We start from the raw sequence: 15,761 nt of genomic DNA on the forward strand, positions 1-15,761 counted from the left end.
AAGATTCAGTCAAATCAAAATAATACCTTGATATTCGAGGTCGGGTGTCAATATTATTCTGAAGATAGACCATTGACATCCGCGGTATGCCAATCACGAATGTGGTGGAATTGTTCTGAACTCTAATACTAAAGATATCAAGCTTGGGAGAGAGCTGACACAGTCTGACTGAACGAATATCGAATATCGATAAGTATAGAAAGGACATCGGTATGTATGAATAGACGAGTCCAGCAATACGATATACAAACCACAGATACAGGGACGACAAAAAGAAGCACATAGATCATGTACTATTTTGCTAGATCATGGACATGCCACCGTCGCCACTCGATGTGCCGTCACGATCATCGTCGAGACTGGGATACATAGCAATGAGCTCCAGACTTCACACGTATGAGATCTGATGGCCGCAACTCACAGATAATTTCTCTCGATTTCGGACAGAATAGATAGGAAGTCCCCTAAGAAGCGTGTCAGAGAGATAGTGGCACGGCGATAAGCGCGCGAAACGCACACAGGAAAGCATGGGCACGGGCAGCGGATACCGGAGCGGTCTCCGCCTTCCGAACAGCATCTAACAAGGTGGATGCGACAAATCGCACTTTGTGCACCTAGGTGGCACAGCGGTGTTACTTGATAAGTGCAAAATCAATACAGATGATTCTCACCAGCGAAGGACCATTAGTAGCGATTGACTGGATAGGAATACTGTGGGGAAAAACATTAACAGCGCCGTGTCAAATGAAAAAGTTCTTGCCTGCGAAGAATATTGAGCAGGTCACTTGCGACCGCTTCCCTATCCTCGGCGACCTGGTGTTCATCGATACTACCTTGCAAAGCCGTAATGAGTTCATCGCGGTATTGCTCCACCACGAATCGAACGAGTTGCTTGATCAACAGAGTTAACGGGATTTTAAGCGGCGCTGCTTTATAGTGACAACTCACTTGAGTCACATAAAGATTTGCCTGCATGACAAGGAACGGGTTCAGGGCGTTCGCACGTGAAGCTTTGGGGTTTTCGAAGAAGTCCTTGACCTCCGCGAACGTAGCTTGTCTGAACCCAGCGCCATCGCACTCCGCTGGAAGGCGGCTGTGCCGACGCGTTTGTTTCAGCCTCAGGGGCTCTGGTGTGTGGATGAGGGCCCCCATAATGCGTGAGTGTAAAGATTGGACCTCCTCCAGTCTCGCCGTTGCAAATTGGCCCTGTGGAGGCGACCGTTTATCCACTCTGATACGAACTAATATTTCACCGAGAAGTGCAAAAATCCTGGAGATGTAGTTTAATCCTGAGACCAGGGCTGTCTTGCCACGCGGCTGAGGCAGGTATGCACTGCGAATGATGCTCAAAAGAGAAGTCACAAAATGATAAGCTTGGTTGATTCTCGGGCGAAAAGAAAAGTGACCTACTACTCGTCATCGAGTTCCTTGGGGAAGTGGACAGTGCAATCTTCATCGCGAAGACATATGGGACGCCCCAAGAGAATCGACATCGACTTGTCAGCTGCAGATCATTTATTTTGTGCGTATTCAAACATGATCGATGAATGATACAGAATGAGATAATCCAACACGTACCATCAAAAAGTAACCAGAATGTTCGCCGTCTGACCTCGCATTCAATGGGGTCAAGCCCCTCGTAGGATGACTCCTCGTGCATGCGCAGAGTAACAGCAATATGAGCCGCTTCGCCGAAGGCCGCGTGCTGCGCGGCATCATTACCTTCGCAAAAATGGTAGATACAGTCGCTGGCAATAATGAATTGAGGTAGTCATGAAAAATAACCGAACCACGCACAAATATCGGATAATAACGTGCATAGACATGGGAGGGTCGTAGGCTGCAGTAGTGATATGTCGGCTGGCTTCATAACATCTCTGCGCAAGCTTTCGCACAACAGAGCGCTCCATGGGTACATAAGATCGTGGTACTTGTACCAAGGTTGATGCCACTGTGGACATGACAAGAGCAAAAAATAGCGGGTCGCGTTCCTCTCTCTTGGTGTGCAGGTCGGCCATGAACGATGGCTTGTGGATACATGGGGTTAGCGGATACACGAAATCGAAGAAAAGAGCGATAATGAGTGAAATACTGTCCCGGGGAGCGATATCTTCCAGGCGGTGATGTCGGTAATAATATGAAAGTGGGGGTATGACATTCGGAAGTAGAACCGGGAGGGACTGAGGTTGTTTATAAGACCAACTGTATGCGGGAAATCCGCCATATGTCTCGGAAAAGGGGTATGATTGATTATCGTCTGTCTTCTGAGGGAGTAGGGCGCTACTAGTTGATGTCGGGAGAATCGTATTAACAGGAGAGTAATGATTGTGATATGAGTCGGCCGCGATAGGGTATCGAGATGGCGAGATAATGGGAGCAGAAGTCTGTATTGGGGCCATGATGGGTTCCAGGGAAGGGGGCTGTATGTGCTGCTGCAATGGGGATAGACTTGGATGTATTGGGCTGGCAAGGGATTGGTGAGCAGAGATAGGCGATATTGATGCAACATCGTTTATTTGATTATTCTGCTCAGATTGAGCTGCAACAGCGGCAGCGGCAGCTTCTTGTAAACGACGGAGATATCTAAGGATCTAGCATTGGTATCAGGGGAAGGGTGTGGCCCTTGGGGGGCACTTACAAGTTGGGAGGTCCTCTCTTTTTTGGTCTGTAATCGTAAGTGCAGGGTATTCCAAGCGCTACGCAGTGTTTGCATGACTGCTTTGAATCTTCTAGATTCTCCCGGACGCATCGAACCTTTCTGGCTCTACAAGCATCACAGCCTGTTCGAAAGAAGCGAAGGAGTAACTCAATCTCGATCATCTTTGGAGAAATGAGCGCTAAAACGTACTCTGAGATTGCCGCCTGTTGAAAGCAGAAGGGGATTTGAAGTCAGAACATTGAATCTTTACCAAAGCAGAGAAAAAAATGACATGACAAGCTTGCTATTTGCACCGATAGTATTGGATCAGGCTGGACTCGGCTACGAAGTTTATATGAATCGGGTTCGACGCAAAGGAGGTAGGAATGAATGGGATGGGGAACAGTTTGAAGCTCAACGGAGAAACATCGGTCTTTATGAGGACTCGGACGCACTTTCTCTGGCCTCTGCTGTTTTCGGCGGTTGTAGATTCGTTTGGACTTGCGTCGCACGATGTAGGCGAGACAGATTTAGCGTCTTTTTTTGCTCGCACAGCAGGCATGCGTGACAATGAAACTCTGAGAGGTGCTGATGGAGACGGAACCGGAAACGAGTGAGTTCTCGTAGTTACGGTGATTAATGAGAGTACTTGGTTAGTAATTCTCGTGTGCTTTTCTTGGCAGTAGGGTAAGATATTATAGGCCCAGGTACGCCGGCTCCCAGCTAGACAAAATTAAGACAAGAGCTCGAGTGCACGACCAAAGATACACGGCCCGTTTACCCCGCACCCAATTTAGGAAGTATCAAAATACACACAAATAACCGCCCATTCGCGCCTCCACATGTGGCAGCCAACGATATGTACCACACTAAGGTAATTTCGCGATTTCAGATACTCGTTGTCATTATGTAGGGTGAATAGTTTATGTCTACAATTTGCGATCCGCATAACGATCTACAACAATACCCTCCTCTCTCTCAACTGAGCTAGCATCTGTCGACCACGACTCCGACTCAGCGCACCTTCTTGGCAATGTCGTTGAATCATATCGGCAATAAGCCGTCGTTGAAACACCTGTTTCCTGTCCCCCCATTCAGTCTTCTCCTTCACCAGCGTCTCCCAGAACTTGAACGCCATCACAGGGTCATCAAGGCGGAGTGATGCAAAAATGCAGTATTTCCCGGTGTTGGGCGTGTGCACGACGCTCGAGACGTCCCCTGATTGAATGATCTCCCAGGCGCGCTGTAGATTCTCCTTCAAAATAGACTTGGGAGCCCCGTCCGCATTGACACTCGCCCTTATAAGCGAAGCAGTGGTTTTGGCTGACAGCTCCTCGCAACCAAGCTCCTTGGCACGACCAATTAAGTAGCCTGCAAGCCTCATCTCGCCATGAAGGATGGCATGATGAATGATGGTTCCAAACGTCACTGCATCAGGGCGTATGCCTCGTTCAACCATCTTTTTCAGGATGCCCACTGCCTTCTTCGGATGAAGTTCAGCCATGGCGGATAGTGCGATGTTAATATCGTAGAGATCTGGAATTTCGTAGCGCTGAAGTAGAGCTTTGAGCATATCCAGACCTTCGGAAACACGCCCAAGTGCAATGTAGGCACGAGCCAATGAGCTCAAATCATAATGAGACGTTTCCTCTGGAGAGCCTTTCGACATGCGAAAAGCGCCAACGACCTGTTCGGCGAACTGGAGCAAGTGTTCCAATAGCTTCTGCCGCTCGTCGAGCGTCGAAGCTGTGCTTGGCCTACCCTCGTCTTGACTTGATGTTGGCTCCTCTATCTCGGCCTTGGTGTGATATATGAGTTTGGAAAAGATGCTGACCATTCGAAGCATCAAGGAAGCGTTGCCAAGGACCGCTTCGCGATCCCTTCCGACGGAATAACGCTCCCACAGTGTGCGTGCGGAGGAGGAGAAACCATGGGATGCAGTGAGGGCAATGAAATGAGCCCGGTCTTGCACTGGTATTGGCTCCATCTCGTCGATGACTTGCTTGGCTAATGTCCGAGCCAGGTGTATGTTGTGGCTGGTGATCGTAAGATGATTCATGAGCCACGTTAATGAATATCCTCGTGGAAGAGGGTACTTCATCCTCCGAATGACTCTTGGGGATTGTGTATTTTTGTAGAGAATCTCCGCGGATGGACCATCCAGCAAATGCATGGCTTTGTCGTAGAATAGGCGAACCATGCTATCTGGGACGATAACACTGTCGGCGGAATTAATGAGATGACACATAAGCCATGTACATTGCTTGAAATAATTGGTAGATGCGTTATGCAGAGCAAGGTGTAGCGTGCTAAGCGCCAGTTCAGTGAGTGCGATATCAGTAGAACCCTGAGTCCGGATTGCAGTGACCACGATGTCGAGTGCACGATGATACCAGCCCCAGTGAAGACAGGCTCTGACCAATGTCGACCTGACCACAAAGGCGAAATTGTTGTCCTTTGCAGACGTATGATACACTTCTGTGAAGGCTTCTGCTGGGATATGGCAAGTCTCGGTGAGAGTCTGGAAGAGGCGGAGCGCATGCCTGTCTCGGTCGAATATGATCAACTTATGAACCAGGCCGAAAGCTATGAAAACATCGCCCGGAGGGCGATAGGACATAGACTTCGCACCTTTGGGCGCGGATTGGTTTGTAAGAGATTGATGGAAGATAGGGAGGAGGATATCCACGGCCTTTACATCGTACGGATCTATGCCGGGGTTGTCGACAACACACTTGACTAATGCGGAGATAGTCACGGAACTTAATTCAGAAAGTGCGTGGAATTGATAAAGGAGATTGAGGAGGGAGTAAATTTTCTGCTTGTCAAGAATGGGCGGATTGTGGTATGTCCCTGACAGCAACGCCGTAGCGACTCGGAGCTGGCGGTTTGAGGTGGTGATAATCCCGTCCAGTAAGTCTGTAGCAATACCATCCACGATAGTCGATAGTCCATGCTTTGTGGCCTTCTCAGAGAGAGCGACAAGAATGGGGAGCGGTAAAGACGCGGCCAGCGTTTTATCTTGTGCTCGCAGTTCCGCGTAGGCCGCAAATGGGTCGGGTAGAGCTTCCACCATTTTCTCCACTTTTGCAGACCTCTTCTGCACCTGTGGAGGTAACCATGTTGAAATGCACGCAACTCTTTCCAACAGCTCTTTCTCAACACGGGAAGTACGGTGAAGCATAGGCGCCAAGTCCACAGCCTCCGGCAAGGCATTATGCACAGTGTCATTGGCAAGTCTCGAGTGAGATACAGCTTTGCCACGGATCTGGCTGCCAATTAATTGTTGCGCGTAAACACGGATCGGGGTGTGTACTCGAGGAAGTAAACGGCGACAAAGTAACATAAGTTAGCTGTCTCAGATGAATATCAGCTCAGACCATGATAAATTACAAAACAAGCGGACTGGCTCACCGCATGCCGCATGGAGTCAGTCGACGAAATAGTATCGACACCCCGAATGAACGCGACTCGCGCTTTGTAGAAGAAAATTTGGTGTAGGGTTCAAGGAGGGTTAAAAGCAAATAATGACAAACAATGTATTTAGTACTACTGTCTCGAACACCGTTGCAATTGATGTAGTAAGACTTAAAGTTTCTCTGTGGACTCTATGGGAGCAGGACAATCATCGGCATCTGCAGCACAGGCACAAAAATCCCATGCCTTGCATGTCTTACGAGTCACGCCTTCATCACCAGCCTCGCAGACGTCTATAGAGCCATTCTTCGACTTCATCGTTGGCTTCGATGGCAGTGACGCTTTCTACGCTGAGAGCGACATAGATGCTACAGAGCTCGAAAGGATAGTAGAAGAACACGAGGAGAAGACGCTTAATCTTTTAGTCTGGAATAGTAAAACGCGCACAACTCGAGGTGTGTCTAGTCTCAAACGATATGCTTATGGCGTTAGTAATGTGATTAAACTTAGTTGTACCAATTGTTCCCTCGCGGGCTTGGGCTTTGGCACAACAAGCATCGATCCCACAAGATGACGTTGAGAACTCTCCCCAGCCTTCCTTGTTGGGTTTGAGCATGCGGATGTGCGAATTCGAGAATGCGACGAACAATGTTTGGCACGTTCTTGAAGTCCTAGAAGGAAGTCCAGCAGAAAGTGCCGGTCTTGTCCCATACGGTGACTGGATAATAGGATGGTCCGGCGGCATATTGACCGCGGAGAACGATTTTTACGATGTCGTGGAAGCTGTATGACATTCTCTGGGTTTTGTACTATTTTGGGCCGCTAAACATTTTGTATTCACAGCATGTTGACAAGCCGTTGCGAGTTTATGTTTATTCATATGACTTCGAGTACGTTCAGGTGCTGTAGATTGTGTCTTGCATTTCTCTGACCTGTCACTTCTCAGTAATCTCAGAGAGGTTGTACTAGTGCCCAATCGCCATTGGGGTGGCGAAGGACTGTTAGGATGTGTTTTTGGGTCTGTTTATATATATAATATTCAAAGAGATCACTAGACTGACTATTTTTGATAGTTTTGGACTTCTCCACCGCATTCCGTCGCAGACGGCGGACGGCCTATCAAGCGCTGGCGCCCAGAATTCTCATAGCGACCTTGAGGATCAGCAGGTCTTTGTTCCTGCCGATGTTTCACAAGGTTCACGATGTTTCGAGTTAGGGGATCGGAGACATCCTTCTTTCGGAGTTCACCAGCGCCCAAGTGACATTGCACATCCTCGTCCCACCCGCTACAACGAAGCTACGCAAGGGCGACGATCCGCTGGCGACGTGCTCCGGCGTGACTCAGCATCAACTGCTTCACGTCCTGGGACACCGAGACGGTCCACAAACACGCCGAATCTCGTATCACAGACACCGAGCTCCAGCCGTTCATTTGGCTCCCTCCTCAATGGTGATTCGTCACCCCGCTCATAGTTTCGTTCTCACTCAAGGATCTACACACATCAAGGTACTGGAGTGACAGCAATATTTTCTGGTCCAAACCCAAGAGCCCTCCAGTTCAGTACTAGTATGTCTACGGTTACCGGAAAGTCACAAGACAATGAAGATGAGGGAGACAGTGATCACGATGGAACGGTCAGCGTATCTGGAACGGAAGCCACGGATTATGGTAGTCTGACCTCTGTTGAATGATGACCGAATGGCGCATAATCGAATACATCTGACTATTTAGAGCCACGTTACTATAACCAGGTGTACTACACTAGTACACCGAGCTCTAGGATTTCGTTCACATCTATCACTCATCGAACGTTGTACGACATATTATTCATTTACAGGTTCATTCTGCCTTCTGTGTCTGATCATCGAGCTTTCGAACTACCTTGAAAAAGCGGCACTTTCTGCGCGCTACATTCTGCGTGTTGATCTGTCAAATGTCTCAGCTGTGAAACAGGCGCTCACTCGCCGTCAAAAACAAGGGGAAAGTGTCATTAAATATATCAGCATTTTCTCTAACTTTGCCCTGCTGCAATTTGCAAAGACGACATCAGATTCGGAGAATCCAGGTTGATTGCCACCGAATAGAGGTCAATAACCTTCAATACTATACCTCACGGCAGAGTCGTCACCCCCACAAGTCGTCAGGTCACGCTTTTGTCACAGCAGGCCGCTGCTGCCGCTTTCAAAATCCGCTCGGCAATGCCTAAGAAATTCGACAGGTCAAAAATGATGATTATGATTGGTTGGTGCGATGTGGAATATAGTATGGGATGTGGTTGTAATTATAATGGCTGTTGTTGGAAGTTCAAACTAAGATACACGTCTCAGCGTTGCAGGAAGAAGCGCTATAACATTAATAGTACCTAAGATACTAGTGATGTAAAAGTTCGGTCCTGGACCGCGGTTCGAACCGGATTTTTAGTGGACCGAACCGCGGTCCAGTCCGACGTTCGACGGCCGGAAAGAACCGAACCGGGTGTTCAGTTCAACGTTCAGCAGTCCTTGGACTGTTTTGAACGTGTTCGAACACGTCCGAACGCATACTTATTTTTTGCATGATGACTCAGCAACTTCATCGATATCCACCATCGATAAGCGTTGCCATCATCACACTTCACACAGATCGGTCGTCGTCATTAAATAACCTTGCGAATAAACTCAGCATCCATCTATTTGATTTAACACTTAATAGAGAAGACCAATAGAGAAGACCTCAATGAGTCACGAGACGACCTACACTGTAAGTAAATCTTTCACACAATAATGTTTGATCAACTACTAATACTTGTGTTGCGAAGACCTCTGATCACAAAGCTCGATAAAGCAAGAACACGGACTGGGACCACAGTGAGTTCCCTGACTTTCTCCCCCTCAATATGTCAAATAACCAAAGCGCTGTAGGTGCCGATGGTGCTCTTCTTGATGCCGGTGATATCACCTGGTTTCACGATGCTGATGATGATACTCTGCTCCCTACTTCTCGTATGCCTTTGCCACCCCCTGCCATCATGATTGCTGGCTCACGTCGCTCTGCTCGTGTTCCACGCCCTGCCTCCAAGCTTATTGACCCCAACAATGCTGTCTTGGGCAAACGCAAAGCTACTGGACAGCGAGTGGTACTTACTGAGGATGAATCTGAAGATGCAGTTGCCGAAGACCCTGAGTGGGATGACGCCGACGAAGTACTAACTGATGCAGGTACTGCAACTGACATGGATACATGTACTGATGACGACACCCCATCAACATATCAACAAACTAAAGAGATGGGTGACGCAGACCGTGAGGTAAGTGAACTCTCCATTCAATTTTTCGTCCAACTTAACTTATTCTTTGTGCAGGGTGCCAAACGGCGTAAAAGTGACTTGACCGCCGACATTCGTACAATATTCACTCGTGAGTCGAACACTATCAACTTCGATACTGGAAAGGAAGAGGATGGGCACTGGTGTGAGGTCTGCAAGTAAGTTTTGAATGCTGTGTCGTTGTTGTTACTTATCTAACATCACTTTCAACAGGGCAAATGGTCTTGCTTGGAAGTTTAGTTTTTTGAAGGGCAGTGTCACTTCCCTTCGAGCTCATATTTGGAGGTAAGCTTTCAATTTGCTACTGATGTACCCTACCTCACATATCTCAGGCATAAGGACCACACAAAGCTCTACAAAGATCGATGCTGCAAGCGTGGAATCCAGCCACATATGCGTGCATTACCTGCGGATGATGTACCGTACACAATTCATTGTGTCCCACTACTCAATCTAAGATTCTAACGAAACTTTTTTTAACAGCTCTAATCAGAAGACATTGGACAGCGCAGTTGTAAGAGAGCATTGAGCACCGGCATTTACCACTGCTGGATTGCTGGACTACATAGTCGAACTGATTGTTGCTGAAGACGAAGCATTTCAACTCGTCGACAAAGGCGCTTTTCGGCGACTTCTCACATACACTCGCCCCAGCCTTTCTGACAAAGATATCCCTCGACGTCATAAGATACGGGAAGAGATTGTTCACCGTGCTCAAATGGTTGAGTCCCGGATCCGCGAGCATCTTAAGGACATTCCTGGGCGAGTGTCCTTCACATTTGATTCTTGGACTTCGGACAGCGGCAATCCATACTTGTCGGTCACAGGTCACTACATCGACGCACCCATGGACACCCCACATGAGTGGGAACTTAAGTGCGATCAGCTCGCTTTCACTTCCATTGAAGGGAATCACTCAGAAGAGAACATCGGCAACATTCTTGTTCGAATTGTGGACCGTTTTGGGTTGCAAAAGAAGGTAACGTACTCTATTGGTTGTATCATGATTGAACTAACGCAAAATCACATAGATCGGGTGGTTTACAGCTGACAATGCGACGAACAACGATTCAGCCATCAATGGTTCTTGAAGCCGGGATCGAAGACCATCATTAGCGTAGAGTTAGGTGTATGGAGCATGCGATCAATGTGGCCGCAGGTCATTTTTCACAGGCAATTGGACCTACGAGCAGCTCGAAACTTGGTGCTGGCAACGACAATGACAACGATGATGATGACGACAATTCCGACACATCTGATGCACTCGGGAAGGCTCTTGCGCTCATTGTGCAGGTGTGTGACGCTACTCATTGTTGAAGTGAACATCACTAATATTATTTGACTAGATCCGAAAGTCACCTCAAGCTCGTGCGTTTTTCCGCCAATCATGCGCTGAGGTCAATGTGCCTGTCCTTGAGCTTCTACAGTGGGTCCGGACTCGGTGGGCCTCACTCTTCACATGCCTCACTCGCCTTCTTCTGTTGCAGAAGGTGCGCTTTTTTTTCAATAACCAATATCATACTAATCATTTGCAGGGTGTCAACCGCTTCGTACGTCTTGCTGATGACAGCGATGATGTGCCGAACTTGCGAAAGAAGCAGTATGCTGACTTCAAGTTAAGTCAAAGTGATTGGGTCCAGCTTTCGCTTCTCCGAGAAGTCCTTCAGGTGCAGTGTTAACTTGTCTTCGAGTCTTCTATATCTAACTGTTGCACTGTCTTACAGGAGCCTGCCAACGCTACTCAAAGTTTTTCTAGCGCAAAGAATCCAACAGTCTGGCGAGCAATTCCAGTGTTGGAGTTCTTGCAGCAAAGCTGGCAAAATATGGCAGATGACGAGAAGTTCTCCAGCATTGCTGACGCATTACAAGCTGGCCTTGAGAATTTGGGGAAGTGGAGCCGGAAAACGGACGAGACGGACATGTACTTTATTTGCTTGGGTGCATCTCCATATACTCAATAATTCTATCATCGACTGATACATGCATTGAACAGCTCTAGATCCTAACTACAAACTCGAGTACGCACGAGCACAATGGGACGCAGACGCCTTTGATGAAGGGAAGAAAAAGCTTGAAGCTGCAGTAAGTCAGGCTACCATCGCAGTCAAACATTGTTACTAACTGTTCTACAGTTCGACTATTATCACGCGCCGGTTACACCTCAGCCCTCACCATCCGAACCCATTCCATCAGCGTCCAGTCAACCACCCACACAATATGGGCACTCGTGGATGCGATCAGCGATTCTAGCTCACCAATCATCTGAAAAAAGCATCGCCGATCCACGTCACGAACTCGCCCTATACTTAACTAGCCCATTGGAGGAGGTGGCTGATGTGGTTCGCTGGTGGGGGGTAAGTACATATTGTATTGACCGGCCTTTGTTGATGTGCTTGCTCTAGCATCATTCCACCATGTACCCCACCCTTTCACGCATGGCAAGAGATTACCTTGCTATTCAAGGCTCTTCAACGCCGTCAGAATGGGCCTTCTCAAGTGGTGGCATGACAGATGATAGTCGACGCAACCGGCTTACACCTCAGGTCTTCGAGGCACTGCAATTGTTGAAGAGTGCCTACCGTAATGGGCATCTACAGGCTGCAACTGATGCAACAGCGCATGTCGAGCCTGATGCTAGTGTAGGTGCTACTGACATGTATAGTACATGTTGTTTTGATATTGCTGCAATCCCAAGTCTCTTTCGCATGCATCGAGTCGGAGACGTTCAGCGTCCGAACGCCAAACTGAACGTGAACTGAATGTCCCGAACGCGTTTGACTACGTTCGGTCCAGCGTTCAGCAAAATTGCCGAACCGAACGCAACGTCCAGTTCAGCATTCACCAATTTTCCTGGTGAACCGGACTGAACCGGACTTTTCCATCACTATAAGATACATGTCTGCATCAGCAAACTACTATGTTCTGTGCAGTTCTGTACAAAACTGCACAGTGCCCCAGTGCCACAGCTTGGTCCCGACTTTACAGACCTGGACAGCGGCCTCTCGTTCTGTGGAGTTCTGTACAGAACTCCACAGTGTACCCTGCTGGACCCAGCAATCACCTATAATCTCAAAATACTAGAATAAATCTTCTGTGGGTTTCCGGTCTCACTGGGAACAGACGAAATTCCAATTCATGAATGGGATATATTGATTAGATAACAAAAAACAGTGCAGTACATCCAATAATACAATCGGTAGAAAAACTGCAAGCGAGCTACAAGCGGGAGAAATAAGCGACCTCAATCAAGCACGATCTCGATATCAACATTGTGGGGCGCTTCGTCGCCATCGACTTTGCAACACGCGGCCCTAAATGAATACAGTTAGCATGCTAAACTCATTGGACGAGAGTATATCCTTGCCATCCAGCCTCAGCCCACGATTGGAGCTGCTCGACCAGCTTGGGACCATGATAAGGGTCTCTCATGATATGTTCGAGTGACTTCAGTGCATATTTGTAGGTCAGGCCATATTCCTTGGCGGTGAATTTCGGGAACGATTGTCCACTGCCGTTTTTGATGAGGCCATCGAGAACACAAACGAACTATGAAAAAAGTCAGTCTGTCATCGAATGTAAAAATAAAATTGAGAAAATACCGCAGCACAGACTAAAGCCAAGCATGACAACGGCAACTGCTTGCTGAAAATGTCTGGATGTCTTCGAACAATTCTATATGGGCCAGTGTACATGAACGTGATGATGGTATCACGAAGCACAGGGTTGGCAAAGTTTCGCGTTTTTCCCTGCAGTGCCTTGTTATTTAGATGTTCATGAGATTGTACCTTAACAAACCTGTTCATCCACACCATCGCATAGAAACTTCGAGCCCGCCTTTAGCCCGGCAGCTGCACCTTCTACCCACGAAGCACGTTCTTGAGGTGGGATGTTTGACGGGGGCATGAGACCAGGTATGGTTGAGGCAATCACAACGACATTCTTCTTGAGCTCAGAGCGCCATGTCGAGAGATCTTCATATAACTGGATGCCAGGAAGTATGAGGAAATAACGAGAAAAAGCCAATGACAATACACTTATGAGCTTTGCCATATCGGGCTTGTGACCAGGCCAATAACCTGGTACTTGCGTCAGATACACGTGCCCTGGAGAATATCAAAGCTTACCAGGTTCAAATTGTTTACCGGCTTCATCCCACTGAACAAGAACAGCTAGAAGGGCCTCAGCGATAGAACCCGGTGAGTCCTTAACAAGAGCTGGGAACGGGTTCTCTAGTGCATGTTGTGCACGACACACTCCTTTGGCGTCCTCGAGGAAATTCTTCCAGTGGGCTGGGTAGAACGACAGCTGTGTGGGTTTCGGCCCATGTCTGCCTTTAGCTGGTTGCTGCTTGTCGTCCGGATCCTCATCGTTCGTCAGATCCTTTTTCCTGGCTACATGGCATAAGAGCTCTAGGGAAGCAGGGTCGGGAAGATGAGGTCACCCATTTGTCTTGTGATGCTGACCTAAGACGTCGTCAGCTACATCTTCAGGCTGGGAATGAGTTAGTTGTTGAGCGCTTGGGTATGTACTACCGGACGGATGCCATACCTGAGAGCCATCAGATTCCTGAATACCTTGAGATACGTCGACAGACTGATGCCGCACCTGAGAACCGAGCTCAGAGACTTCGGGGGCACATTGAGCACCCTCCGGGGCACCCTCATTACTCAATGGACTGTTGAAAGCTAATGCTTGCTTGGCATTCATGTCATCATCGTCGCGGGAGTATTGAAATTCGAAGTCGGGAGCAAGAATGGAGGTAGCATGGACCGGGGAAGGTTCTGGTTCCCGAGAAAAACCTGCAAAGCGATCAGGGTGACCACTGTGATCATCACATGTGAAGATGACATTTACCTGGGTGCGCACTATGGCGCCCGCCAACCTCAGCCCAACCAAACTCCCTTTCACCAGCATTATCAATATTAGCAGGATCATCACTATCTTCACCACTCGCACTACTTTCATCAGAGCTTGAAGTATTTGAATCTTCGGAATTGGGATGTTGCAAGGAGATGTTAGTCCTATGCTCATAACTGACCGTTCGTAGAGACGGATCCAAATGTTCCTCGGAAAAAGTCAGAAGGACCCGCGCACTGGACAAAGGACGTGAAGGTAAGCCTAAGGTAGCTACCGGTAAAGCTGACACTGATCGCAGAAGATTGGATGGCCCACTGGAAGAAGACTGATGGCCTCCAGTAAGGCTTTGCGCAGCGCTGCGGGCATGATTCTCAGCATCTTTCTTAGTCATTGTCATATAAGGATTGTTGATTGCTTGCAGATCTGGCTCTGTTCCAGGTGGTACGATTGGTGGGTTGCCTTGAGGTATTTGAAATCCAAAGTGTCCACCCATTTCGCGCAACGACAAACTCGGTTGCAATGATGCATGGCTTGGCTCGTGAGTGACACCCTCATGTATAAATGAATACTTGATTTAAATACAAAAATAATGTTTCTCACCGGTTCAACTTGTGAGTAGGGGGCAGAAGATGTCTATTTGATTGATCATTGCATCACCAGGTATGAACAAAGACAAAAATGCCTCACCTTGGCTTTCTTTCCTTTCCTACGGGAACTTGCGACAGCAGAGCCTGTACTGTCTGCGATACTATACGGCGGAGGAGGCTTCTAAATATTTGACATCAGCCCCAACTGTTCAGATAGAAACTTGAGCTTACTGGTGGATGGCCACGGCCTTTTCGACGTGGTTCAGGAGCAAGAGGGTTTGCTGAGATATTTGGTGTGAGGGTCGTGGAGCCCTTAGGTAGGTTTGTCCGTGTTGGGGCCTCCAGAACTGCACCAACTTTCTCTAGTTGAGCATTCCTTCCACCTGTACCTGCACCAGGGCGACCAGAACGACGAATTGGAGCGTTGATATCGGAAGTTAGCTGCAGCGACACCAAACCAGCTTTATCTGCTGCCCGCACCTTCTTTCCTTGCCCAGTGACTGCTGTGATATCAGATTCTGCGACTTTGCACTTTGCCTTCACTCTTTTGGGGCTAGACGTAGCTCGGGAGCGAGGGGGCATGATTGACACTAACAAAGGGTAGGAATGCCAGAAGGGAAATAAGCGACAAGACTCGGACAAAACTCACTCAACTCTTAAGGGACTTGACTGAACCGAGTAACTTATCATACTTATGACTCGACCGGCAGTGAGTGTCCGCATTTTTGGAGGAATATAGTCGAATGGGGGATCACATGAGGGGAATGAGGAGTTCAACGTTGCAACATTAGTAATATTACTAGTGATAATTTGCCAGGCCTTTCAAGTTTCCAAAGTCGTGGGAACAGCTGCGATAAGTCACTAGCTAGTAGTACTTTTGAGTTACATAGTACTGTAACGTATCACTAGTATTGCAATGTGAGAACATAAAAACTTCGTGATATACTGCTGCGTACA

General features: G+C 48.0%; 5 protein-coding genes across 5 annotated transcripts; 2 read left to right on the top strand and 3 right to left on the bottom strand.

Moving 5' to 3' along the window:
* Positions 1 to 32: 32 nt before the first annotated feature.
* On the bottom strand, positions 33 to 3,372 carry HD556DRAFT_1519730 (fungal-specific transcription factor domain-containing protein). Its single transcript, XM_041309136.1, has 11 exons — positions 3,094 to 3,372; positions 2,849 to 2,862; positions 2,639 to 2,780; positions 1,798 to 2,583; positions 1,579 to 1,748; positions 1,411 to 1,504; positions 761 to 1,345; positions 672 to 711; positions 518 to 614; positions 422 to 464; positions 33 to 359 (listed from the first exon to the last, which is right to left on the bottom strand). Exons 1-11 carry the CDS (start codon positions 3,198 to 3,200, stop codon positions 302 to 304), a joined length of 2,136 nt encoding a protein of 711 aa, XP_041159460.1. The 5' UTR covers positions 3,201 to 3,372; the 3' UTR covers positions 33 to 301.
* Positions 3,373 to 3,482: 110 nt separating this feature from the next.
* HD556DRAFT_1271323 (uncharacterized protein) lies at positions 3,483 to 6,150 on the bottom strand. Its single transcript, XM_041299179.1, has 2 exons — positions 6,053 to 6,150; positions 3,483 to 5,995 (listed from the first exon to the last, which is right to left on the bottom strand). The coding sequence occupies exon 2, from the start codon at positions 5,982 to 5,984 to the stop codon at positions 3,594 to 3,596; it is 2,391 nt and encodes a 796-aa protein (XP_041159461.1). The 5' UTR covers positions 5,985 to 5,995; positions 6,053 to 6,150; the 3' UTR covers positions 3,483 to 3,593.
* Positions 6,151 to 6,189: 39 nt separating this feature from the next.
* Positions 6,190 to 8,098, top strand: HD556DRAFT_1519731 (GRASP55/65 PDZ-like domain-containing protein). Its single transcript, XM_041309137.1, has 6 exons — positions 6,190 to 6,510; positions 6,566 to 6,840; positions 6,899 to 6,945; positions 7,002 to 7,073; positions 7,129 to 7,505; positions 7,563 to 8,098. The coding sequence occupies exons 1-6, from the start codon at positions 6,249 to 6,251 to the stop codon at positions 7,745 to 7,747; spliced, it is 1,218 nt and encodes a 405-aa protein (XP_041159462.1). The 5' UTR covers positions 6,190 to 6,248; the 3' UTR covers positions 7,748 to 8,098.
* Positions 8,099 to 8,771: 673 nt separating this feature from the next.
* On the top strand, positions 8,772 to 12,217 carry HD556DRAFT_1480119 (ribonuclease H-like domain-containing protein; the record flags this gene model as incomplete). The annotated part of the gene is made up of 15 exons (XM_041308618.1): positions 8,772 to 8,795; positions 8,884 to 8,902; positions 8,957 to 9,342; positions 9,397 to 9,518; positions 9,574 to 9,645; positions 9,693 to 9,782; positions 9,844 to 9,874; positions 10,392 to 10,443; positions 10,520 to 10,653; positions 10,707 to 10,850; positions 10,896 to 11,027; positions 11,085 to 11,298; positions 11,354 to 11,442; positions 11,493 to 11,714; positions 12,056 to 12,217. The coding sequence occupies 15 exons, from the start codon at positions 8,772 to 8,774 to the stop codon at positions 12,215 to 12,217; spliced, it is 1,893 nt and encodes a 630-aa protein (XP_041159463.1).
* Positions 12,218 to 12,699: 482 nt separating this feature from the next.
* HD556DRAFT_1444006 (uncharacterized protein) lies at positions 12,700 to 15,386 on the bottom strand (the record flags this gene model as incomplete). The annotated part of the gene is made up of 10 exons (XM_041306713.1): positions 12,700 to 12,906; positions 12,960 to 13,115; positions 13,156 to 13,436; positions 13,485 to 13,769; positions 13,824 to 13,851; positions 13,909 to 14,159; positions 14,215 to 14,767; positions 14,818 to 14,850; positions 14,905 to 14,985; positions 15,036 to 15,386. The coding sequence occupies 10 exons, from the start codon at positions 15,384 to 15,386 to the stop codon at positions 12,700 to 12,702; spliced, it is 2,226 nt and encodes a 741-aa protein (XP_041159464.1).
* Between the last annotated feature and the right edge of the window lie 375 nt (positions 15,387 to 15,761).

Source organism: Suillus plorans (assembly GCF_016647745.1).
Source record: "Suillus plorans strain S12 chromosome Unknown HD556scaffold_33, whole genome shotgun sequence".
In the NCBI taxonomy this organism is placed as follows: domain Eukaryota; kingdom Fungi; phylum Basidiomycota; class Agaricomycetes; order Boletales; family Suillaceae; genus Suillus; species Suillus plorans.

What these genes read in the sequence shown, in the direction of transcription:
- HD556DRAFT_1519730 (XM_041309136.1), bottom strand. Translation starts at nt 3,200, where the DNA reads ATGCCTGCTGTGCGAGCAAAAAAAGACGCTAAATCTGTCTCGCCTACA. An exon ending in CACGTTATTATCCGATATTT is followed by an intron (nt 1,749 to 1,797) that starts GTGCGTGGTTCG and finishes CATTATTGCCAG; the next exon opens with CGACTGTATCTACCATTTTT. An exon ending in ATTCTGGTTACTTTTTGATG is followed by an intron (nt 1,505 to 1,578) that starts GTACGTGTTGGA and finishes AATGATCTGCAG; the next exon opens with CTGACAAGTCGATGTCGATT.
- HD556DRAFT_1271323 (XM_041299179.1), bottom strand. Translation starts at nt 5,984, where the DNA reads ATGTTACTTTGTCGCCGTTTACTTCCTCGAGTACACACCCCGATCCGT.
- HD556DRAFT_1519731 (XM_041309137.1), top strand. Translation starts at nt 6,249, where the DNA reads ATGGGAGCAGGACAATCATCGGCATCTGCAGCACAGGCACAAAAATCC. An exon ending in TTTACGATGTCGTGGAAGCT is followed by an intron (nt 6,841 to 6,898) that starts GTATGACATTCT and finishes TTGTATTCACAG; the next exon opens with CATGTTGACAAGCCGTTGCG. An exon ending in GTTTATTCATATGACTTCGA is followed by an intron (nt 6,946 to 7,001) that starts GTACGTTCAGGT and finishes GTCACTTCTCAG; the next exon opens with TAATCTCAGAGAGGTTGTAC.